This window comes from Mytilus galloprovincialis, chromosome 3 (genome assembly GCF_965363235.1).
Source record: "Mytilus galloprovincialis chromosome 3, xbMytGall1.hap1.1, whole genome shotgun sequence".
Taxonomy (NCBI): domain Eukaryota; kingdom Metazoa; phylum Mollusca; class Bivalvia; order Mytilida; family Mytilidae; genus Mytilus; species Mytilus galloprovincialis.
The window spans coordinates 37,378,772-37,405,976 of NC_134840.1; the positions used below are offsets into that span (position 1 = coordinate 37,378,772).

General features: G+C 31.1%; 1 protein-coding gene across 2 annotated transcripts; it reads right to left on the reverse strand.

Annotated features, from left to right (window-relative positions):
• Positions 1 to 318: 318 nt before the first annotated feature.
• Positions 319 to 27,166, reverse strand: LOC143067865 (uncharacterized). Of its 2 annotated transcripts, none has more exons than XM_076241452.1 (18): positions 26,831 to 27,166; positions 22,068 to 22,252; positions 20,035 to 20,105; positions 17,811 to 17,977; positions 17,131 to 17,231; positions 14,982 to 15,091; positions 12,848 to 12,950; positions 12,622 to 12,708; positions 11,859 to 11,949; positions 11,258 to 11,309; positions 10,539 to 10,648; positions 8,877 to 9,046; positions 8,078 to 8,178; positions 7,322 to 7,463; positions 6,784 to 6,867; positions 6,412 to 6,521; positions 5,547 to 5,608; positions 319 to 4,742 (listed from the first exon to the last, which is right to left on the reverse strand). In XM_076241452.1, the coding sequence occupies exons 1-17, from the start codon at positions 27,129 to 27,131 to the stop codon at positions 5,563 to 5,565; spliced, it is 2,031 nt and encodes a 676-aa protein (XP_076097567.1). In that variant the 5' UTR covers positions 27,132 to 27,166; the 3' UTR covers positions 319 to 4,742; positions 5,547 to 5,562. The 2 variants fall into 2 exon arrangements, with proteins under 2 accessions (XP_076097567.1, XP_076097565.1); XM_076241450.1 differs by having other exon boundaries at positions 319 to 4,745.
• Between the last annotated feature and the right edge of the window lie 39 nt (positions 27,167 to 27,205).

Here is a 27,205-nt window from a genome sequence, read left to right on the forward strand (position 1 = left end):
TAGTAATGCTTTATAATTAGGACTATCAACATAAAATCAATTGGTAGTAAAGAAGGTGAGACATTTCAGCGTGTGCACTCTTGTGTTTTTACTTATGGTTTTTGTATCTTCATATATTTTGTACACATGTATGTTATCCAATCCACCAATTTATCAGACGATGGATTAAAGTCGATGGTGAAAAAAGTGACCCATAAACTGGTTCTAAGCCAACAGTTAAGATGGTAAGAATCTGATAAGTGAAGCTATTTGTGTGATGTGCTGATGGTTGATTTGATTTTATAAAGTCTACCACTTAGTATTCACAATAACACCATACACATGTAAAATATTTTATTTTCAATGGAGACATTAACATTGTTACTAACAACAAACAGAAGTTAATTAGCACTTGCATTGTAGCACATTAGGTTGCACCAATGTATCATTCAAGGTAAATATAAGTTATCAATCAATTTTGTAATTAATATATTATTAGGGGCTATTTTATTCTGAAACTATAAATGGTTGGTCAAACATTTTAGATACTAACATCTGTAGAATAGAGAATTACAAGAGATGGCAAGGAATACTTAAGTATGTTGAGTAATTTGTGGTGGTTATACAAACATACAGCTAGGCTATGCTATGAAAACTGTTTTAAAACTGAAAAGAAGTCATATTCTCTAAGAAATAGAATAGTATAAATTAAATGTATGATTTATTGTGCATGGCACAAGTTTTGTATTCTTCATAAGTTTCTGGAAGCCTAAATAAATTAAAAACATCAAAAACAAATATGTCCTTTTCAATTCCATTCCCTAATTCATTTAGTTAAACTAACAATCAAAAAGTATCATTTAATCAAATTATATTCAACTATAAGCAGTGACAGAAATTAGAACATAAATACAATCATGAACAAGAATGTGTCCATACTGTGGATTCATTTTTATTCGTGGTATACCAATTTTCGTGGGTTTTGTGGGTCACAGCGAACCACGAATTTAAGAATTCAACGAAGAATAATCCCAAGAAATGTGTATTGAGTCTGATGTTTATTAACGTTATGTTATGCAGTTCTAGTATAGTGTTGACTAGCGATAAACATTGTAACATAACACGTGTTTTTTATTGAAAGAAGATACAAGTATTTTGATTAAATCTATAATAAATATATCCAATATCAGTGATAAATTACTTTTTAAAATTGATTAAAACTGTTAATGGAAAATAACTGCAAGTTGTTAATTACCGTGTCATAGTTTGGTTTACCAGTGATTAAAAATCAATAGGATTAAGTACGGGGATATTGCCCGTAGGTAATATTGTTTATGACAGGAACATTTATTTTCACACCTTATACTTATATCACTGTTTATTATATCGTGATTAGGGAAATGAGCTTTCAATCAAAAAGTTTTGAATGCCTTATAGAATTCAGACAAGAATTTATAAATTGTAAAACAAACAAATAATTAGTTGTCTCTGTCCATTATTGTAATCGAAGTTATCAATGAACACTTTAACCTAGAATGACCAAGCGAGCTTTTTCAATGAATTCCTTCTTTTTTGTTTTGTTTTATTATTAATAAAACCAAGGAGGTTATATGATCTACTAAATCAAAAAGAAATCCATGAATTACGTATCTAATTTTTTGTTGTTGTAATCAGCGATCCACGAATTTACGTATACCACGAAACGTCTTTTTTTCTCTATTCACGAAAATTGATACCCACGAAAATAAATGAATCCACAGTAGTACATGGATGCCAACTCACACTATCATTTTCTATGTTCAGTGGACCCTGAAATTGGGGTGAAAACTCTAGTTTGGCATTAAAATTAGAAAGATAAGTTTAAAATTGATTGGACTTCAACTTCATCATAAAACTACCTGGACCAAAAAACATTTCATTGCATATAACAAAATTAACCATCAACCTTGTCTTGGTAGTCTTACACTTAACCATCCCTAGATGTATTTGTTAGCCTTTGTCTATTTCATAAAGTAAACACCGGCTGTATATCTGGTAAACTGTAAATTATATTTCAATTCTTGTTACAATTCTAAATGCAGTTATAAATAATAGCATCACAGGAAGACAGATGTACATCATTGGAGATATCACAGTTAGCTTTAAAATCTGGAGGAAGTTTAAGGGGTAGTTGATCTGTTGATAAAAATAAATATAAGCAAAAGGGTAATACATACAATCCTTCTTCAATTGATTCAAATCAGTTGAAAAAACAACATTTTACTATTAACGGAATTAATGCCTGTTTACATCCTTATGCATAAAATTTTTAAAACAAAATTAGAATAACTGAATACAACTTGGGAAAAAGGTGAAGAGTATTTTGTAAATAATGAAATAGTATGTGCTTGCATGGGACTAAGAAATACATGTATATCTAACCATGAGGCTTTCTGACCATATCCTGTTTCGTGAAGGGTGTACAGTAAATAGATTGATATTCTTGATAGTTTCATATATTTAAACACTTAAAACTTATTTTGATTGAAAAATATGAAATTTTAGACATTGTAAACATTCCTGAAAGTTCATAAAAAAATAAAATTTTACAGAAACAAATTGTTCACATCAAAGACGAGAGGCTTTCTTGCACCATCTGTATCACACAATTTTAATTGCATGTAAAACAAAAACAATTATTTTAACAAAACTATTCTTGTCCACAGAATTCATTACAACAAATATAAGTATGAACATAAGAAGATAAAAAAAATATCAAAGCATTTTCAAGAACATACAGAAAATTTAAATACAAATCTTTTAAACAGGGGAAGGATTGTTGCCTGCTATAGTGATTAAAGGATGTAATATAAAATTTGAACCTAAATGTATGGAATTTAATGCCACATAATATGAGAAATAGTTGTCTTTCATAGCGTTCCTGACATATAGCCTTTTGTGCTGATGGGACGTAAAGCAATCACTAAACAATCTTACAAACATACTTCTCACACAACATATAATTTAATGCCAGATTGATTGAAAAATCAGCATGTATTATAAATTGTATAGAGAAATCTGAAATGGACAATAGTACTAATCCTCTAAAATGGACAACAGCATAAAACCTATATAGAATCATCACTAAGTGATATTACTTGATAAAGATTTAAATATAACATCTTTATTCTATTATAAGTTGAAATTTGTATGTTGAGTTATTGTCAGACATAATTCCTCAAATTACTAGTAGTATGGCAAGGAAAGCTTTTACCTCTGTATCTTATTTTTTTGGTGGAAAAAAATGTTTTTAATGGGTAAGGCCATTTATTTTATCCAGTTTTCTTAAATATTTTCTTGTAATAGTTCCATTGTTTTATTTGGAGGACGTTATTTTTGAGTGAATCAGAAAGGAACCACACCACCATCAGTTCATGAAACCATCATTTGGTCACAAAATGACTAACTATTGTATACATTTGGTATATATTAGTTTTAAAACAAACTCCCTATAAATTTTTGAAATGTTGAAAATTGGTTATATAAGTCCCTGAGTTTTCAAAATGTTTCCTGAAATTGTTAATTTGACATACAGTTGGACAGTTGCCTGATGCTGAATTATTGGTCAGGTGAACAAAAAAGACAGTAATCACCTGTGGTTCTGTAGTCAATGTAATTGCAAATGTAATGGACAAGTCTTTGATTGTTTTCAACAAAAAATCATTTTTATGGCACAAATATTCAAACAATTTTTAAATCTTTATGACATTACTACCGTACTTTAATGGATATCCCAATGAATTAATGACCTCAGCATGCTACTCACTGAGAACATCCTAGAATGCCAAAATGACCAGACCAATTAAATTTAATATTAACATATCTGTATTCTATTTTTTTTTTGTAAAATATAAAAACAAAGTTGCAATTTTTTCAGTACATGTAGCAGCCATTCCAAAGATGATTTGAATTACTAATGAACAGAATATTTTGTATACATTTGATGAAAGATGAGAACATTTATGTTTGAAAGGATTATGACAATATAGCATTAGCAAATAAAAAAGGAATAATCATCATAAAATTATACCCTGTCTACTTTGCATGTATGGTGCAACTGATTTTTTTAAATGGCAAATTTATTTTCATTCATAACACCTGAATGTCACATACATAGAAAATTTATAATTAAATAAGCTTAGTTTGTGGTCAAGATGAAGTAATTCAGTATCCTCTTGGTATCAATGGTTTATTTTACTTTACCATAAAACTCTCCAAAAATTCAATGAAAATTTTAGGAATTGTTTTAGAAAAATGTTGAGAAAAAAAGCTACTTTTATGAAGAATAATCTGAAAATGTTCCAGTGCTAAGCAAGATTTCATGACAAGCCCTTATAAATAAGTTATAAAAAGCTGTCAAAGGCTTTTGGATTAAAAGAAGCATGGGGATCTCCAACATGTGTGTTCATATTATAAGGATGCAAAAATCAAAATTCTGTAGGATACTTTCAATTACTTCATCTTGATTTCAACATTGATGTATTCAAATGCACAGAACTTAAAATGTATGTTATGATGACAAATCAAATATCTTGTTATTAATAAGCATTCATGACATATATCAGAAAAGACATGGATGTTTAGACCATCAAACACACTGGCTTGGTCTAATATCAGATTAGCTCCTTTGATCAAATGATGTTAGCAGAGAATTTCTCCTTTGATGTATATAAGTCTATCACAGCTCTAGTTCCTGTATTTATCACAGTTCTAGTAGTAGTAACCTGCTAAAATTAAAGAAGAGAATGAATATTTATTAATAAATTTATGTCATAAAATATTGTCTTTCTGAGAATATATGTAAATGATAATGAAAACACATGTGAGACATTACTTTCTTTGGATTCATACACATTTTGTTTGCATATATTTTCCTCTAATGAGTCTTTAATATCAGGTCTGATAGAAGAATCTCTAAAAACGCATCAAAGATACTAGGCATGATATGGTATGCTAGACATTTTGTTTTGTTTTATACAAAGACTCATTTGCCCAACTCAAAACAAACAGTTAGAATGCAATCAATGAGACAGCTACAAGCTTAAAATGAAAATTATCAGCAAGACAAGATCTACAAACAAGTCTGCATGGCCAAAATTGTCAGTCAACTCCTTATTGGAGATATTGCCATTAAATGATGACATGCATTTTTGCCTATTATCTTGAAAACTATAATGGGTAAAGAAAAACTTTAACGCCCAAAAAAATCAGTAGGACAAGTTCTATAAATTGTCAACATTGCTAAAATGACTGGTTAACTCTTCAACTCTCAATGACAATTATATTACTGGAGGTACTTACAAATTTACCAGAAGCGTTAACAATGACAAGAAAGCTATACAAAGAGGCTTGATAAATGAATATTTGACAGTCCTATTAAGTATTATCCACAAGGAATCTCAATGTAATAGCAGATGTAAAGCAATCCTTTTAAGAAAATCTTATACTTTTAAACAAAAAGAGTTGTCTCACATTGGTTTTTAACACCTTGTTTGATGTTCTTTAATTTTAAAATCACATATCCTTACCTGCTTTTTCTTTGTTCTATAATGGAGCTATAAACTGATTGGCAATCAATTGATCCATGTATCTAAAAGTAAAAACGTTCCATTTTATTATCTTATACTTCTTTTTTTAAATAGTATATGTTATTTGTATAATACTACATTGCACTTATTCAATTTGTCCAAAACTGTGTGGCTGTGACTTTTGTCTGTGACAGCAAGATAGATGCTGTCACAGACAAAAGTAAAATGTCTAAAATAGATTGATTTGCACTTGCAGTCTTTTCTGTTTGTTTTGTTATCAAACGGATTGATTTACAAGGATTATACTGTAAATTCAGAAATTTTTTAGATGTTTTTTTTTATTATGAAAAGTGTAATGGAACAGGTTTTGCAAAAATAAAACCATGCATTTAAAATTCTGAAAGCATAATTTGTTTGCAGAATTTACTGAATTGCAACCTAATCTTGCATTTTTTTTCCCATTCTTAAAAAAATCGCAATACAAATGTTCATTTAAATGTCCAAAGTCAGCAGGAAACTCCACTAAAGTTGTCATTTTCGTGTTTATACCTGTCTTTTTGTCCTTGTGGACATTCAGAGTTCATAAATGTTTAGACCGTTTCTTCACATATATATCAACATGTTGTCTTTTCTTGGTCAACCTGGGAGTTGTGTAACTATATCATTGCATTTACCTTACATCTACTTTAATTCACTTGTAACAACTGATCAATCTTAATGCTGATGGCTGAACCCCCTTATGTTATCTAGATCAGTCAATTAAGACAGGCACATGAACATTTGGGATACATGTATACTTGCTTTTTTAGCCCTTATTATAAAAATCCTACCTACCCAACCCAAGACAATACAGATTTTTACTTACGCTGGATTGTATTGTTCTACTCTTCCTTTGAGGATGTTCGGACCAAGAAAACTACTCAATTGGTTTAAGCACTGACTAGCTGCGCTTGATGTTAATGCACTATCACAGGTCTACAATAAATACCATATCTTGTAAGAAATAACTATCAGATAAAAACTGGAATCAATAAATCATATATAATTATCTCATTAAAAAATTGGAAATGTTGGTTACTTTTTCACATTCACAAATCTGAATATCAATTCATCTTATAAGGGATTGGTTGTGATATTGCTATATATTTGAATAATTGGTAACAAATTCAGCTAAAGTGTTTTGTACAAAGATTTGGTATATACATGTATATGTTTTTATATATTACACTGTACCTACCATACTGTAAAAGATAGAATCAAAAAATAATTCCAAATGCGGCTTGAAATGTCTCTTCCCTATACCTTTGGCAATATTTGGCAACTGAAATTAAAAACTCAGACTATTAAAACTCGTTTTAACTTGATAATAATTTTTTTTAAAGGGCCATTAGCTACATTGTAGACAATATTTTAAATATGTTTTTGTTTTGTCTCAAGTAATAATAAAAGAGAAAACTGTGAAATAACATTTTGTTTGAATAAGTCAGTTTGGTCCAAATTTGTCAAAATAATCTTCGATGTATTATACACTTGCAAGTGAATAGTTTACACTCAAAGAATCCTTATTCATGTAGCTTTCAATTCAATCCAACAGCTGGAGATAAGTTGTGCATGAACAAAGGGTGTTCAGCTATTAAAAGGAAAAGAATGTAAACATTGAAGTGAAACATGGGTGAAGCATTTAGTTGACCTATTTCATTCACAATATGTTGTAATAAGTACTTTTACAATTTATAAAACAAGTTTAAAACAAATGGTATCTTCAACTTATTTACCTGTTTACAAAGTGTTTCTAATAAAACCACATGTTGAGGATAATGCTGAAATGATACTGCTTTAGCAACTGCAGGTAACGTCTGTCCCACTAATGCTGATAGGCTAGGGTTGTTTGATAATTCTGCTATTAAATGAATACACCTGATATAAAAAAAAAAAAAAATATACTGTAATACATGTAGATGATTTGATGTTCATCCAATGCTCATATTTTGCAATAAAAATATTTTAAATAATACTTTAACTTAAAAAGACTTTTATTTTTTTCTTCTTCTATAATTGTAAAGTCAGCTTAAAATGCAGATTTATTTTAATTCATGGGACTACCAACTTTTAATATTTTATGGGTTAAAGAAAACCCAAGAATTTAAGAATTACAGCCGATTTCATTGAGTGTGTAGCCAAAGGTAATATCTTTGGTTAGCTTGCTTGTTAGCTGAACTGTGAAGTCATTATTAGGTCAGGTATACTAGCCTCCTTTTGAAGTAGCCTAGTCCAACAGACAGATAGATCGGTTATCTGCTGGACTAGTCTACTCTTAAAGGAAGGTAGTTTACCTGACCTAACAATGACTCTACGGTTCAGCTAACAAGCAAGCTAATCAAAGATATTACCTTTGGCTTCACACTCAATGAAATCGGCTGTAAAAGAATATCAATCACTTCACTTGAGTATACGGATTGAATGATTCATGTAAGAAGAAAAGACTATCATTTCATTTTTGTACATCAGTATTATGTTGCATAAGACCTTACCCATCTGTTAACTCCCACGGCTCTGAGGGTTTCTTGAACTTATGATCCATACATCCACCACCTCTTCCCATCTTAGGTGCTAATGACCCACAGGAATACATCTACAAGATATTGTCAATCTGGAATTATAATTTGACTTTAGATACTGACTGTTCTAATTGGCTAAGGTCATTTCCTGATACATGTATCTATGATGTTATCAATGCATGCATGATAAAAACAGTAACTAATTTTCTGTAAAGAAGGACATTTGGTTAATTAATGTCTCTTCAGTGATGCTTAGAAGTTTTTGAAAATTCAAACCTTATACAAACATTGAGGAGCTGATCAAAGTATAGTTAACTCCAAATAAGAATCAGAGCTTTGCATTAGACAGTTAAACTCCTTTATTCAAAATTATTTCCAAAATGTAATAATAGAAAATTTTAATAAAATATTATCCATTTTTCATGCTATTTACCAACTACTCGACTGGTGAAGAACACTTTTGTGGTCTTTAATGTTAATTGAGTTCAAAAATATCTGGTAACCCAAAGGATGGCAACTGATTCAAAATTGATTACTGTTTTTCTTATGTTCAACTAGCCTTTGTCATAATTAAAAAAATAAATAAAAAAAATAACACTTTTTTATACAATACCATTGTTTGTTTTTAACACAAATTGTATTTTATGTTTCTATCTCATAATGACAGCTGATGCTGTGCATTACTGGGACTTGAAAAATTATTATACCCCTCAGATTGCAATTCTTACATTGCAAGATAAATTATTGAACAGATATCCAGAACTATACTGACCTGTTTATCTGTATGTAAGTCCATATCATTATCTCTTAACATTTTAACAACACCATAAGCTCCAGGGCCTTTATCTAAAGCACTGTACTTTTCTGATGATGCAGGTTGTTTTTCTACACCCTCTAATCCTTCTTTCACCTTGTTTGTGATAGTTTCCATACTGGATTGACCTACAAAACAGTCTGTCTATACTGAATCACTTAATCAGATTCACTGAAATAAAATCTTCTTTACCATACCAACTGTAATCAAACAAATTTTGTTAGTTCATCTACATTGTATATATATATATATATATATAAAAACAAGTCTAAATTGAAAACCTATGATTGGGTTGATAAAAACTGCAATGCATGTAACAAATTACATTGTAGAAGGGTCTAAATACAGCATAAACAACATTTTCTAAAAGACCAAAAGAGTGAAAAAAATTATTTTAACAAAACGCATATGACTAACAGGTCGAACAACTGATGTTCTTAAACCCTGCAGACTGTCATTGATGTTTGCCAAATAAATTTATCATGAGGTGTTACAAAATGGATCTCTATATTAATTTAATACCAAGTAGAAAACAATAAACTTGCGGCAAAGATGGTAAACCACAACATGAGGTGCTAAATTTTTTACAACATATCAGGATTTCGACAATTAATGTCTCTTCAGTGATGTTAGGGATCGAAAAGTATTTGAAAGGATATTTAATTTACCTCAATTTAGGATAGACTCTTGAATTTTAAAGAGTCAAAATAGGATGAATGGATTATATAAACGGGAGGGAAAATATAGCTCAAACGTAATAAATATAAACAAGTCTAAATTGTAAACAACATTCAAACCTATGATTGCGTTGGATAAAAACTGCAATTTTTATACGTATGCATGTGACAAATTTCGTTGTAGAAGGGTCTAAATACAGATATATATAAATATCACAATGTTTAAACTAGCTGTGGAACTGTCACTTTTATGGTCCTTATTTTTTTATTTTTTTATATGCTCACCATAGCTGCAGAACCATATTTCTTATATTCTTTGTGATGTGTGGACTAACAAATGTCTACAAATATAGTCACTAGAATGGACAGTAGAATACTTGTACACCTCTCATTAGTCTGTAAGTCTTAGCCAGAGCTGATCATGCTAAAACTTTCTGTCTAACGGGTATGTACAGCAACGATTTCAGTTCATTCTGCATCCTCTGCAACTAAGGATATCACAATAAGCTTGTATAGAGTTGGGTAGAGCAAATACAGCACCCTATGGTGTACTAAGAAAGTTACCATTGCTGCACATACTTGTTAGACAGGGAATTGGAACATGATCAGCTCTGGTTAAAACTTATAGACTTATGAGAGGTGTACATGTAGTCCACTGTCAATTCTGAGGACAATATTTGAAAGCTGATGAGTCCAAAAATGCTTAAAACTGTAAAATGTTAAATCAAATGAACACATACATTTATATATCATCATTTGATTACAAATGTTTTTAAAATAATAAAATTTCTTGGCATTTCCATGCTGTATTTTGACCTGGAAACTGAATTACTAAATTATATAGCAGTAAAATTTTATCCTCACACCGTTGGACTAATCATGGCCAAAAGTTATGAGTCAATGGACTCGTCTTGAAAAATCCTTTGTAAGAACCCTGACTTACCATAAGCTTGTACAACATTGGCTAGAGCTAAAGCAGCCCCCTGTCTGACTGAGGCAATATTGTCTTGTAAATTGTTGAAAAACAGAGGGTATAAATCTGGCAAGCTGTTTCTGCAAAAAAATTATAATCATAACTGAGTAAGTTTGTCATATATTTAAATCATAGCCTTTATTAGCAGTTTTACCTAAGTTATAACGGGAAAAGACAAGACAGGTTTAATTCTGTCAGGTGAAATAAACCATTGATACAATACGTCCGCTTGAAATTTATTTTATAGACAAGCTTTTATACAGCCATTGACAGTAATTACATTGATATAATATGGTACACACCAATCTTAAGATGGTTTTTTTATGAATGAACTATGCCAGTTGACTGAGGTTAATCAGTGTAAATGAAGTCACGGAATAAGTTGTTCTTACTGTGACTGAACAACAAAAGCATTGTTACACTGAAATTTAGGGTAAGTGAACAAATTTGAAGGGTAGATGGCTTTGTATTTCCTGCACCTGTATTTTTGTCATCTGTACAACTGATATTATAGAGCCAAGTGCTTATATCTTAACTCATTCTTAATATATATTCTTCTTTCAACCTTTCTTTATTCCAAATATTGTGATAAAAAAAGAAAAATGATGAGTACTGAATAAAAGAAATAGTTTTACCCTATATTACATTCTAATGTGTCATTCCTACATTTCTCACAATAATGAACTTACCTTGATTCTTCAGGAAAACATAAAACAAAATTTCCACATGCTACACATGCAGCTGAAAGAAAGAAAAGAATGTCTATACAGAGGACTAAACACAGAAAACATCTTCGTACACTACAGATCAAAAATGCCTCCACTTCAGCTCAAACAAGTAGCACATCATATATATTATGTATAGTCACTTCATCATATGATTTTTTGCAAATTAGAAATATATGAATTACACTGTTGAACTCTTTTAAAGCTTACATGTGATGAAAATGCATGTTGTATTGCGACAGTAAATGTGAAACCCCAATTTCCATTTATCGAATCAGAAAATCAGGTTTTTAACAAATAGTACAATGCTTTCAGCTTTCCTCTTCATTATAAATACTAAGCAAAAAGCTGTGTTATAAGACCATTTATTTTAGATCCCTCTGTGGTACATTTCATATATATTGATTTGAATTTGTATGAATTGACCACAAAGATGATAAATATACGAAAAACATTACTACATCTTCTTTTTTATACTTGATTCCAATATTTTTCCCTCTTTGAAATTTCTATTTGCCTTTTAAAGCATAAATTACAAGTTCAAGCCAACTAATAAATTAGTTACCATCTCTGACAGGCCAGCTGTCATCATTAAAACACACCAACAAAGCAGCCAGCAGTCTGGGAACATGTGTTCTTACTGCATTTTTTTCAATCTGCAAAATATTATATAGGTTTCAAATAAAAAGAAATGCAAGAGAAATCTTACTAATTATATGCAAGTTTTGTTATACTCGTATTATTTTTTTCTCTTGTAACTGAATTATTCTACAGATTCATGTGACTTATCTTTACTGATATAAACATTTTTAATTTTAGTTTCTTGTGTATAATTCAGAGTCGTTTACTACTGAACTAGTATACATATTTGTTTAGGGGCCAGTTGAAGGACGGCTCCGGGTGCGGGAGTTTCTTGCTACATTGAAGACCTATTGGTGGCCTTCGGCTGTTGTCTGCTCTATGGTCGGGTTGTTGTCGTTTTGACACATTCCCCATTTCCATTCTCAATTTTATAAGTAGAGAGAGTTTGATTGCCAACTAAACAAGTATCAATCAGAGTCAAACCAACGAAGATGTCTGATTTTGTTTTTTTCCACCTGTATTTTTCTTTTAGAATCTTTAAGATTTAGAAAAATTTTGAACACATTGGAGCTTAGAAAACCACTACTGAATAAATATGATTCTTTATTGTTACTTTTTAATTAGCATAATAAAAACTTCTGTTTGAAAAGTATGAAACAATTGCTAAGACAAAAGAACAATAACGTGATCCTATTTTTCACTAATACCCTTTGTTATACCCTACTTATTTGCTTTGTGTATATTACCTTAGCTCCTAGTTCAGCAATACAAGCACAAGCAGCTTCTCTAACCGCATGATTGTCTGCTATTGTTGATTCAATATAATAGTTAACCTGAAAATATAAATTTACAGTTCAAATTTGTTTAATATCTGCATTTCTGACAATAAACTCATACAATGTTTTAGCAACAGATTACAATATTTAAATAAATTTCTATATAGATTTATTTAAAAGTTTAATTTGTATTTACCACATCGTCAATATATTTCTCTACAAGATGTCTTCCTTCTCCTTCTGTTGTCTGTCTCCATGTTTCTTGTGAATATATTCTAACACCTTCAGCTACATAGTATCTAAAATACACCACTAAATAAATATGCATTCTTATATTTTATATGCAGGCAAACTTATTTTTTTCTTTTTAAATGATCTGCAAAAAAAAATCTTTATGCTACGTCATCAGGCATGATTGCTTTGACACATTCCTCATTTTCATTTTCAATTTTGTTTTTATATAAAAGAATGATAAGAAGAAAAGACTTCTAAACTGACTGACTGACTGACTGACTGACATACTTTTCTGAAAAGTATAAAGGGACACTAGAGAAAAGCGCTTTTTTGTACTGGTTAAATTGATTATTCATTTAAGTATGTGTTGTTATTCTACTGATCAATTTTAACAAGAGGAGGGTTACGATCTAAAAAAAACACCAATTTAATCCTGTTACATTTCAAGAGCCTGTCCCAAGTCAGAAACCTTATCTATAGTTATTTTTCATATCTGACTGTTCTTTTTTGGAGAAACAGGTTTGAGATTGTAAATGTTTGTTTCCTGTTAATTCATCTACTTATTGAAAAGACTCTATATAATTTAACGCTGGACATATTATACAAAACCCTGTCCAACTATGGTTGAAGACTATGTTGCTCTGAAGATGAATTTTGGTTATAGTTATTTTGGGTTGTAACTTGTTGTCTCATTGACATATCATCCACTTCTCATTTGTTCAAACACTTTATAATCTTAGTGAACAGAGGAAGTGCATAACAAATCACAAGAGTGCACACACAGAAATGTCTCGCCTTCTTTACTAATCATTGATATTATGTTGATACTCCTAAATCTAAAGCTTTATTACGACTGTCACATAGACTTAACATGAACCATGAAAATGAGGTCAAGGTCAGTTGAACCATATGCCAGGCAGACATGTACAGCTAACAATGCTTCCATACAACAAATAAAGTTGACCTATTGCTTACAGTTTAAGAAAATAGACCAAAACACAAAAACTTAACACTGAGCAATGAACCTTGAAAACCAGGTCAAGGTCAAATAAAACCTGCACGACTGACATATAGATCATAAAATATTTCCATACACAAAATATAGTTGACCTATGACATATAGTATTAGATAAAAAGACAAAAACTCAAAAACTTAACTTTGACCACTGAACCATGAAAATGAGGTCAAGGTCAGATGACATCTGCCCGCTAGACATGTACACCTTACAATCATTCCATACAACAAATATAGTAAACCTATTGCATAAAGTATGAGAAAAACAGACCAAAACACAAAAACTTAACTATAACCACTGAACCATGAAAATGAGGTCAAGGTCAGATGAATCCTTCTCGCTAGAAATGTACACCTTACAATCATTCCATACAACAAATATAGTAGACCTATTGCATAAAGTATAAGAAAAACAGACCAAAACACAAAAACTTAACTATAACCACTGAACCATGAAAATGAGGTCAAGGTCAGATGACACCTGCCAGTTGGACATGTACACCTTACAGTCCTTCCATACACCGAATATACTAGACCTATTGCTTATAGTATCTGAGATATGGACTTGACCACCAAAACTTAACCTTGTTCACTGATCCATGAAATGAGGTTGAGGTCAAGTGAAAACTGTCTGACGGGCATGAGGACCTTGCAAAGTACGCACATACTAAATATAGTTATCCTATTACTTACAGTAAGAGAGAATTTAACATTGCAAAAAATCTGAACTTTTTTTTCAAGTGGTCACTGAACCATGAAAATGAGGTCAAGGACAATGGACATGTGACTGACGGAAACTTCGTAACATGAGGCATCTATATACAAAATATGAAGCATCCAGGTCTTCCACCTTCTAAAATATATAGCTTTTAAGAAGTGAGCTAACACCGCCGCCGCTGCTGCCGCCGCCGGATCACTATCCCTATGTCGAGCTTTCTGCAACAAAAGTTGCAGGCTCGACAAAAACCCACCCAATCACAAAGACCATTGTAGATATATTGGTCAATACCAAGTAAATATACAATTGTCCTAACAGTTAGACCACAAATATAATAATATTTTTTTTTGCAATTTTAATTACCTGTTGAGGCACATTCTTGGTATGAGTATGCTATAGAATTGATCCTTAACCTCCTCTGATGGTAAACTATGTAGAAACTTCCTTGTGGCTACAGATGCTGCTAGACGTACCTACAACAAATACATATTCATACTATAGATGATATAATGGTAATTGTAAACCAATGTCTACTAAATACAGACATGTTATAACGTTCAATAACTTACTTGGTTATAAATTATAAATATGTTTCATTTGTGAAAATATCATCTTAAAATCACTCGGTTTTTATTATAAGCAATGCTATTAAATTAGGTGTATCCAAAAACTTGAGTTTGTATTGAAATTTACAGTATCTGTACCTGTAAACCTAATGAATTACACTTTTTTTACGATCAAGTCAAAATACCCTCTTCAAACTCATATTTAACAAAATCCAGGATCTGGAATAGAAAACACAAACAGGTAAGCTTTGAACTTTAAAAGAGTAGACTAGTACGACTGATAACTAATCACCTGTCTGCATAACTAGACTACCCTTAAAGGAGGGTAGAATACCTAATGTAATAATGATTTCACAATTCAGCTAGCAAGCAAGCTAGCCAAATATATAACGTGCACCTAAACACTCAAGTCATTTTGCTGTAATAGTATTTGAGGGTACAGTACAAATTTCGCGAAAGGCTTCCCAAACTCCAAACACCAAGTTTTTTCTTGGTGTGACACCAGGAAACTCAGACATCCTTCCCTAAATTCTCAGAGAAATTTGGGAGTAGTCCCTCCGACTTCTGCGTAAATTTGTTACCTTTTGTTTATTGCATTAGCGACATCTCTCCCAGTCCGGTGTGACGCGGTGTCACACCAGGTAATTAATTGCCCTAATCCTTCTGATCTATGCCGGCATGCGACAGTCAAGGTATGTGAGATTACTTATATAATTAAACAATCGTATTTCCTGTCTATTGATAATCAGGTTATATTTCTGATTGCTTGAAACAAATAAAAGATTTAAAAGCAAAACGTTATTGTAAGTTCTTTCAATTACACTGTACATTTAAAAATAGTTTTATTAAAAAACTTTTTTTTTTTCTTGTCAGTAAATAAATATCTAATTTACAAAAGAGATATACTTGTGTAAAAATAAACAGAGACGTACACTGAATAAATGTGGGCAGTTTAAAGAAAATTTCTTGTCTCAAAGTTTTGTATACAAGTAAAAAAGAAAATATTATTCACTATTCGTTATGCTATAAATAAGTCCACGCCATTTTCATTTTACGATTACATAATTGCTTGAAACAAATAAAAGATTTAAAAGCAGAATGTTGTTGTTAATTCTTTCAGTTGCATTAAAGTTTTATAACAAAAACTATACTTGATTTCGACCTTGATTAAGTTCATCTGTAAATTATTTTATTTACGAAAAGAGACATACTTGCGTAAAAATAAACGGAAACTAACGCTGAATATAAAATGTGAGCAGATTAAAGAAAATTACGTGTCTCAAAATTTGTATATGTAAGTAAAAAAGAAAATACTATTCACCATTTGTTATGCGTAATAAGTCTACAGCATTTTCTCTTTACAATTTGTTGGCATTACTTTAGGATAAATAATACATTTAGGCTACAACAGGAATACTTCTAGAGCTGCATCAATTCGTCATTGCATAATATTCATTTACACACAATGAATATAAACTTGTGTGTTGTATAAAGGACAGTGATTTTTAAATTTTTTAAACGAAATTAATTGCCGTGGAAAGACGATACACATCTCAGTGATCAACAGTGCGTGGTTGAACTTTGAACTTGACTTTGCTCAAAATATTGAATGCTAAAAATAGTGACATCAATTTTGTCTACAAGATTTTTATTTGGCAGGAAGTATTATCAAGTAACAGTAAACTCAGGTGACCTTTCTGGTTGACCGTGGGAAAATTCATTCAGGGTTTGAATTTGCTTTGGAAAGATTGACATTTGTGAGCTCTAGAAGGTCCTTTTACAATTGATTGACCGGAATCTAAAATATAATCCTTTTCTGAATTAAAGAACACCAGCCTTTTATTTAGTTTCCGTCATCTTGAAGCAAAATAATCATAATCAAAGATGAAGTATGTCTGTAGTCATTCACTTAATTAAGTCAAAACATTCACATATCATTAACTTACCTGACTCCAATTATCAGATAATCCTTTTCCAAGGTATTCTGACAATTGCGTTCCATGTCTATACACAGAATTTTCTTCTTTTAATTTTAAAGTTGATTTTCCTATGAAATAAAATTGTTAAGATATGACTGAATTGTTTTGGTCATTTAAATTAAGTTGTGAACATTATCTTTTAATAAAATTAAGAATGGAAATGCCTTTAATGGGGAATGTGTCAAAGAGATAACCCGACTGAAGATAAGAAATAAATGTATTGGCAATCATACTTATTTATTTACTTAAAATATGCATGTGCTCTTCACTAAGTACGTAAGAAATCTGTCAAGGGAGGAGATCCTATTATCTATTTTTCATGATCATACCTTTATTTATATATTGTAGTAAATATTACCTTTTAGATCTTGAGTAAAACAGCATACTATTACATTATTGAAAACATGCGTATGAATTCTCATCCACGCTTGTGACTTGGATGGAGAGTTGTCTCATTGGCACGCATATCACATCTTCTTATATCTATAGATTTGAATTCAGGAAAAGGTTGAAATGAATAAAGTTATATTTATTTCATCATTAACTATGTATACTTGCTCTGATTTTGAAGGATACTTGTTCATCAAATGGTGAATTAATATGATAACAAAATAACCCAAAATATTTTTAAAGATAAGTTTTCTTACCATCACCAGTAACACCAATAGAAACTATTGCAGCACACACATAAAATCCTGTCTCTCGTACAAATCTGTTTGTGTGTAACAATGCCATAAATATTAGGTCCAGTAATTCCTGGTCTACATACTTATTGAACAGATGACCACAAGAATGCACAACACATTCTAAACATCTGAGAAAAAAAATGCAATGGGTCTTAAAATATGCAATGTATGTAGGATATCTGCTTAGCAAATGAAAATTGTAAAATTTGAAATCAACATGTTTACAAAAGATCAAGAAGGTAAATAAGCATCGTTTCCAAATGTTACCCATTTTCTCATATAGATTGAAAAAAACATTTTAACATTCCCCTCAATAAGAAGACAGTTAGAAGATATAAGGTTTTTTGATAAAAAAAAAAAACATAAGTTGAAAGACCATGTAGAGAATTCTTGAAGCCAATAAACCCCTTTCTTATTTAAAGAATGATAAACTATAAGTTTAGGATGAATAGATCTCTGTAGTGTTCATATGCTGATAGCTTATTGTGATTCTACATGTAAATTATAAAGGATAAATGTCTCTGGTAAAATAAGATATCCATAACTTTTTTTTTCAGTAAGAAAACTTCCACAAGAAGGTTTCTGACCCAATCAAATGTAGTATTCATCATTTGAACTCTGGTGGATAGTTGTCTCATTGGCAATCATACCACATCTCCTTATTTTTATATGTAAGTATATTACAAGGAGAGATACTGTAACTTTCTCCATTTCTATCATAACTATACCAATATTGTGTCTGAACCTGTTTTGCACAATGTTTTGAGGAACAGCCTTCAGTGCTAAAAAGATTGGAAATTCCAATGTGTCATTTGTTTTAGATGCAACAATCAAATACATAATATTGGTAGTTCCAATGGTAGTATTGGTAGACTAACAACAGTGCACACGCTGAAATGTCTCGCCTTCTATACTAATCATTGATATTATGTTGATAGTCCTAAGTATAAAGCTAAGTTTTATTACAACTGTCACATAAACTTAACATTAACCAAGATAACTAAACAAAGACCAATGAACCTTGAAAATGAGGTCAAGGTCAGATGAACCATGCCAGGCAGACATGTACAGCTAACACTGCTTGCTTCTATACAACATATATAGTTGACCCATAACTTATAGTTTAAGAAAAATAGACCAAAACACAAAAACTTAACACTGTGTAATGAACCGTGAAAATGAGGTCACGGTCAAATAAAACCTGCACAACTGACATAAAGATCATAAAATATTTCCATATACCAAATATAGTTGACCTATGGCATATAGTATTAGATAAAAAGACCAAAACTCAAAAACTTAACTTTGACCACTGAACCATGAAAATGAGGTCAAGGTCACATGACATCTGCCTGCTAGACATGTACACCTTACAATCATTCCATACAACAAATATAGTAGACCTATTGCATATAGTATGAGAAAAACAGACCAAAACACAAAAATTTAACTATAACCACTGAACCATGAAAATGAGATCAAGGTCAGATGACACCTGCCAGTTGGACATGTACACCTTACAGTCCTTCCATACACCGAATATACTAGCCCTATTGCTTATAGTATCTGAGATATGGACTTGACCACCAAAACTTAACCTTGTTCACTGATCCATGAAATAAGGTCGAGGTCAAGTGAAAACTGTCTGACAGACATGAGGACCTTGCAAGGTACGCACATATCAAATATAGTTATCCTATTACTTATAATAAGAGAGAATTCAACATTACAAAAAATTTGAACTTTTTTTTCAAGTGGTCACTGAACCATGAAAATGAGGTCAAGGACATTGGACATGTGACTGACGGAAACTTCGTAACATGAAGCATCTATATACAAAGTTTGAAGCATCCAGGTCTTCCACCTTCTAAAATATAAAGCTTTTAAGAAGTGAGCTAACGCCGCCGCCGGATCACTATCCCTATGTCTAGCTTTCTGCAACAAAAGTTGCAGGCTCGACAAAAACCAGATTAATCTTTTAACACTAAAGCCAAATATAAATATTTAACAGATAAGATTTTTGCAGTACCAGGTTGTAAGGTTTTTATATTAATTGAATACATAAGGGTGGTCTGCAACAAACAGATTACAAGTATATATATATTAACATATGATTCAATTGGGAAGAAATCTTCATACCTATGGTGTTTGGTTTAACCAGGTTTAATTGTACACAAACACTTACTTCATCCATGTCTCTAAAGACTTCCATCCTGCAGTGTCGTGAAAAATCTGTGCTGCATCTACATTTATTCTCTATAAAAAAGGTTTAAATTGATCGTAATTTATGCCATTGAATATTCAACACACAATTTTAACATTTAAACATTTCTAATGATAAATGATTGATGATTTAATTATGTTTTTGTATGTACTATATAGAATATATTCAATGTAATGCAAATTAATATTAAACAAAATGTTATATTTGTAGTTGAAAAATACATACACAATGTATAACATATGCAAAACATTGTCTGTAAACATATTTCTTGCTTCAATTCTAGCAATATGTTAAATCAGCTTAGTCAGCCTTCATTTTTAGCACTTTTAACTAATAATTATAAGAAAGATTAATTTGAGACCACTTAAACTCTTATTTTTAAATGCAGTTGTTACTTAACAATCTCTTACACCTCAGCACATTTTGAACTTTTATTATTATTTTATTTTTTCAATTTATGATGTCAATCCTATGAATTAATTATGATACTCATTATTTAGTGATTATTATAACCAAATTCAGTCATCTGTATATAATTAAATATTTCCTTATGTTTTAAGGTGTATATAGTTGCTAAAAATATACCCTTTGGGTAGTGCTCCACAACTAATGGAGGAATATACAAGAAACTGAACTGAACTGATTGCTTGGCTTTATGTTCTATCAACGGTATAAAAGATTTTAGGACCACGGCAAGTTCATGTGATCTCCACCGATAAACATAGATAAAAGCAGGGAATTTTACTTACAAATGTAAGTATGTCCTGAAACCATGTATATGAAAACCATATAGATATAGATTGGTGTACAACCAGAAAGATTGAACTATTGTAATAAATAGCATGACCCTTAAATAAATTTTGTAATTTATTTGTATGCTTATTATAACAACTGAATAAACACTGCATGGTGCACCTCAACACAAAGCTAACACAAAATTGCCCTTTTCACCTACAATATTCAATGAGATGTCATAAACTTTGATAATAATATTATTTTTTTTTAACAATTTAAAAAAAAAACACACATCATTCAAATGATAAATATCATTAAAAATTCAACCCCAATTATCTAAAAATTATAATGAAATTTGGTTTAAGCAAACTGATCATGCTGATTGTGAGACATGTAGAAAATCAAATAGTATTTTTTTTATGTATACAACATATTGATACCTGATGAAGACATTGTTAAGATTTTTAAGGATGTACTTAGTTGATCTTAGGTAAAATTAGATAAATTAAGAAATCAAAATTGATACTTTAAGCTGGAAGAGTATAAGTTAAGAATCAAAACAAGCTAAAAATATTGATAGGTGATGGAGCTCCTTTTCGAGATATTTGATTTATAAAATAAGGCGGGAAAAGGCTGACTCTGAGTTTTACTTTATATTTGCATCGGTATTATTTGGGTCTCAAATCAAAATAATGAAAATCAGGAATCTGCTTAAATTTTGTCAAATGACTTTTTTATGAGCTACTAAGTCTTATCTTAAAAGATAAATAGGTGTTATGGGGCAAAATATTTTAGCTTCTATTGTATGGAAAAACACCAAGAAGTTCGAACATTTGACACTTATTCCAAAACCTCACCTACAATGTAAGTACATCCTTAAGATAAACAAATAACAAATGATACAGAACTGTATGTGTCAATCAGAAACTATGTTTTGCATCCACATCAAATTTAGATGTTCAGTGAACCTCAGAATCAGAGTAAAAAATCTAATTTGGCATATATATATTTCCAAAAGTTCACATCTATAAAACATGGGTACCGGTACAAACTTTCAAGATGATAGGACCAGAACTTTATGTATACTGCATTAAACGTGTTAAACAAAAACTTAACCTTATACAGGACTGACAGATAAAAAGATGCACACACTTTAAAACATAATGCCCTCCTATGATCATAGACCAGTCATAAAGTATAAAATATACTCAAAGGTCAAAATATACATGTTAGATTGAAAGTTGAGGTAAATATTTCACCTTTTCCCCTCCAGGTGAACTACTCAGTTTTTCCACAAGTTTTTCCACATCATCATCATTTTGATGTTCATTGCCAGTTGGCATTTCTCGTTCTAAATTAGAGCGAATTCCATTCAAAATTTGATCTTTTACATCTCCATAAATTTCTGGACCGATCTTTTTACATAAAGCACCAAGTACTTCACCTTAAATAAATAATAACAAATATATCGATCATGAAAACAACATGTACATGTGTAAGATATATAGAATCATTTTCATAACACAGTTGACAAGACTATTTCAATAAAGAACTTAAAACAATAAATAGAAACAATGAATTTATATTGTATTACCGGTAATATGTATTTAACCAAGGGGATCTATTCAAATAGATTTTAGAAAAGGAGGTACATGTATGACTGCCAATGGGACAACTCTTCATCAATGTCACAATTTGTAATTAACAGCTGCGCCATGAGCGCATGATACATACTTTATCTTGTGTGAGAAGTGTTATGCAATAATCATAAATAGTTTCTGAAATATGGTGCAACATGTACAAAAAAAACTTTTTTTACAAAAAACTCAATAACTGTAAAAAAATATTTCGAATCATCACTAAAAAATATACAGATTTAAAGATTAGTATAACAAAGAAGTGTGTAAAGTTTAAAGCGATAGTCATTAATGGTTTGTAAGATATGATGCAACATGTGAAAACTCCCCTCTTTTTTACAAACAAGAGTGCACACACTGAAATGTCTTGCCTTCTTTACTAATCATTGATATAATGTTGATAATCCTAAATATAAAGCTTTATACAACTGTCACATAAACTTAACATTAACCTTACTTTTGTGGTCATAAACCTTGTGTCAAACATTGTCAAAAGAAAATGCTTATTTGGGCCCTTTTCGGCCCCTTATTCCTAAAATGTTGGGACCAAAACTCCCAAAATCAATCCCAACCTTCCTTTTGTGGTCATAAACCTTGTGTTAAAATTTCACAGATTTCTATTTACTTTTACTATAGTTAGAGTGCGAAAACTAAAAGTATTTGGACGACGACGACGCAGACGACTACGCCAACGTGATACCAATATACGACCAAAAAATTTTCAATTTTTGCGGTCGTATAAAAATTTAACCAAGTAACTGTCAATTTAAAGAAGTGTAATTTTTGTCTGAGTGAAAGACAGTGAAGCAATGAGGTACATGTAGACAAAGGTGTTTTCTACATTCAACACAACCATATTTTGAAACCTTTTTTCCAGTGTACAATTAGCTACCCTAGCCCAGCATATGTGACACCTTATCTTGTTTCCTAAAGTCTTCTGGCGAACGGAGTTAACCTTCATGTGTATGATCTGTCTTGACGTGGTAGATTTCACAAAATGATATATATACAGTGTCAGACACTGCCAATACCCAATACCCATGAGAAAATTAATACCAAGAAAAAAAAGCCTTTATCTTGCAAGTAGGGACAAGACCAAGCAGATATGTTTTGGTCAGGGTTTATATCTTTTTGCATCTTTGCTTCTTTCAATATACATGTACATGTAGTACAAATTATGTTTTTATGTAACCTGCTTTATCCTGCAATCAGCCTTGTATTGTACAAATAACAGGTAGACAAACAGGTTGTACAAATAAAGTCTCCTGTTACCCAACTTCCATGTTGAGCAAGTGGTAATGTGGATATTTCATTTTCCATACCAGTTCATTTTGGGGCCCTCTTCACTGTCCCCGTTTACACTATGTCGATTTCTTTGAAAAATTAGAGACCACGATTTATATTTTAATAACTAAAGCTTCAAGTGTTGGGAGTAAGTTTGAGGATAGAAACAATATAAGTACATTGTCGGAAAATATAAAATTTTTGTCCTGTTTCTAAAGCTCATACAAATAAATTTTATATTTTTCCGGCAATGTACATATATACTGTATATGAGAATAACTGCCTGTTAATTTTAAATATAATTGTCATGGCTTTTTACTTATAAGTGTGTGGCTCTGATCTGATCTGGCTGTGGTTTAACATCTTAAAATTGAGATGATTATATTTACATTTATATATGATTTATAAAAACATATTTGTCAATTATCAAATCATTGCAATATTTTACTTTGCTCTTTGTGGGCCCTTTAATGTAGCACAAAACAAAGATTTTTCATCCCCAATACGACATCTTTAAACTGATGTAATTCCACTCTCCCTTCTTTAAATTTTATAAATGAGGTACATTTGTACCAAAAGAAAGAAGAAGGATTAATCTTTCAAAATGTGATAATTTTATTCTGACATAATTATTACATAATTAATTGTTATGCAGGGATCTCCATGGCCTGTTTAACGATGGCGCCCCGCCATCGTTCAAATGTCTTGCGCCATCGTCAAATGACTCGCGACATCATTCAATTGTCTTCTGCCATCGTTCAAAACTGTGATTGTTTTTATAGCCTGACACCATTTTTTTAGCAATTATAATTAAATGCATGTAATTGCATAACCCTCAGTCTTTTCTATAGTGTAATCCAATACAGTTCTATCACCTGAGGGATATCCGGATTAAGATCGCTAATCACTTGTACCTGAGCTTGTACAGGTAGATCAACAAACCAGACAGGAGAATATTATCTGAAGATAGACGATTCATTTGTCGAATTATTTAACTAAGTTTCCGCAAATGCTTATGATAATTCAGATTAAATAAATAAATTAATAATCCAGTTACAAAGTTTAACAAGTCGAACACGTGCTTTTATTTTGACTTACATTTTGTACGCAATCAGCATCCCCCTTTTTAAGAAGTATAAAATAAGACGTAAAACAGTAATTATTATTTCATCGCAAATAATTCGAGTACTGCTGTATTGTAACGATAATATAGAATTACTTTAAAAGTTAAAAAGTAAAAACTTTTAATATTTCCTGTAAAGAAATATCGTATCGTAATTCAGAATTCATTTCGTAGTTTACAATCAAATTGATACATCCACGTTTCCGGTTTCTTCAGACTCGAAAGATGCATGTTGCATAGCATCGATTTGCTAGATAAAGTCATTAAAAACCTTTTCATTTGACAACGTTTGCTTTACAAATCTTTTTAACCTTTTACATAACCCGTATCGACTCGTTTTGTCGTTGCTGCAAACCAGCCATACCGATAATGGGTTCATGACTTCTGAATTTGACAGTGTCCGTCAAAACAGAGACATATAATATGTCTCTGGTCAAAAATAAGCTCCACATGATTTTTAACTCCCATAACAATTACCAAAAATAGCAAGAAAACTACATGGGGACCTTCGTGATAGCTATTGGTCGTTCTTGACTAAGGGAAATGAAGGGGGCATGAGGGCTTGGCCTTTGAAGGGTTACAAACGGCAAATTCCGCAATTATTGAAAATATATATACTTCTATATAGTATTTATAAAGAAAATTCAAATAGATATATAATTTACATGTAAATAAGCAATGAATTAGCATGTTCACCTATCCTTATGTGGAGGGATGAAATACTTTCGATCGCCCTACACTGTACAACGTAGATACGGTTTATGATGGTGAAAGTTCCTCCGTCGTTCAATTTTCATCCATGGAGATCCCTGGTTATGTAGTTAGTTGCTATATTGTGATGTCCATACTTGAATGAATTTAACTTATTTGTTATTCATAGCATCCCAAAATATTTTATAGATTCTTGCACAACACAGTTTGACCTCAAAAACGGTGTCTCAGATTTTTCCTATTGTATTTCATTCTCTCATAAGTTTGCAATATCAATTCATTATAAGAGATCACTTAATTCAATAGGGTATAAAATTTGTTCTATTGATGTTTTTGGAAATCTGAGACATGGTTTTGGAGGTCAAGCTGTGTTGTACAAGAATAGTCATTACTAATACAGTTTACCAATAGTTTAGTATTTACAACATTTATTGATAGGGACTGCTGATATTGATTAGTGACTTCTTGTGTCACCTTTCCCTTTTTGTAGTCCTTTCAATTCCTGTATAGTTAGGAAGCCATACCAATGAAATACAACTTGGGACCATTATTAAATAAAGGGAAAAAATGACCTTTTCGTGTTTGTTAAAAAGTCCGTTTAAAAAATATAGATAATTGATCTCATACAAGTACAAAAATGTAGTATATTAGTATATCTTTTACATTGTTCTAACTATGAGGAGGCTAGAGAGAGAATGAGAACATCTATTTACTTTATTACAGGAAATATACACATGGATTTAGACACCTTATTAGGAATCGATGAAGAAGACATTAATAGAGACAATCGAAATGAGATATTGTGCCATCTGGAAAATTATTTAACGGAGTCTGGTAGATTCAAAAACACTATACAGCAAAAAACACTATAAATCTATATCAAAATTAAGTCAAAATTTTTTAAGCAGCAGCCACAATTTCAATTAAGTACATGAGTGAACATTACATATGTGAAGAAACTACAAAAGAGGAAACTTACACAAGTGTTTACAGTGTCATTTGGGACACTTACTAAAGACTAAAGACTTTTTACTATGCATATAAAAACTCCAGTTTAATTATTTATCGCATACATGTACATAGTGACTATTTCATGTGCATTTCAACATAAATTTCTGATAATTTTACTCAAAATTATATTGTGACTTTTTTTTCTGTGACTTTTTTTCCTGCGACTTTTTCCGTTTACCACCTGTACACCACAAGACATTTATCAAAAGTCATATGATACATTGTCACTGATTTTATGTCATCATCATGATCATACCTGCAGCAATTCTAACTCGGAATTCATTGTCATCTAGGTGGTCCATGCATTTTCTTTTAATTTCAATTTCAAAATCATCTGAAACGTTTCCGTTTTCCAAAACTGCTTTTGCACCCATAAGACCTCCATGTTTAGATTCCCAAGATAATTCATTGTCATTTAGTAATTTTGACAGATCGAACTGAAGATTATAAATTCCTTCTTCGTCGAGAGATTGAAGATGAGCGACAAGATTTTGATATCCCCTGTCCCGCTCTAATTTTAAAGAACTACACAGTTCTTTCAAGATTGCATTCGACATTTTGTAAACAAAATCGTAAATATTGAAACAGACGTTTTTATTGGATATAATTTTGTGTAATGACTAATCAGAAA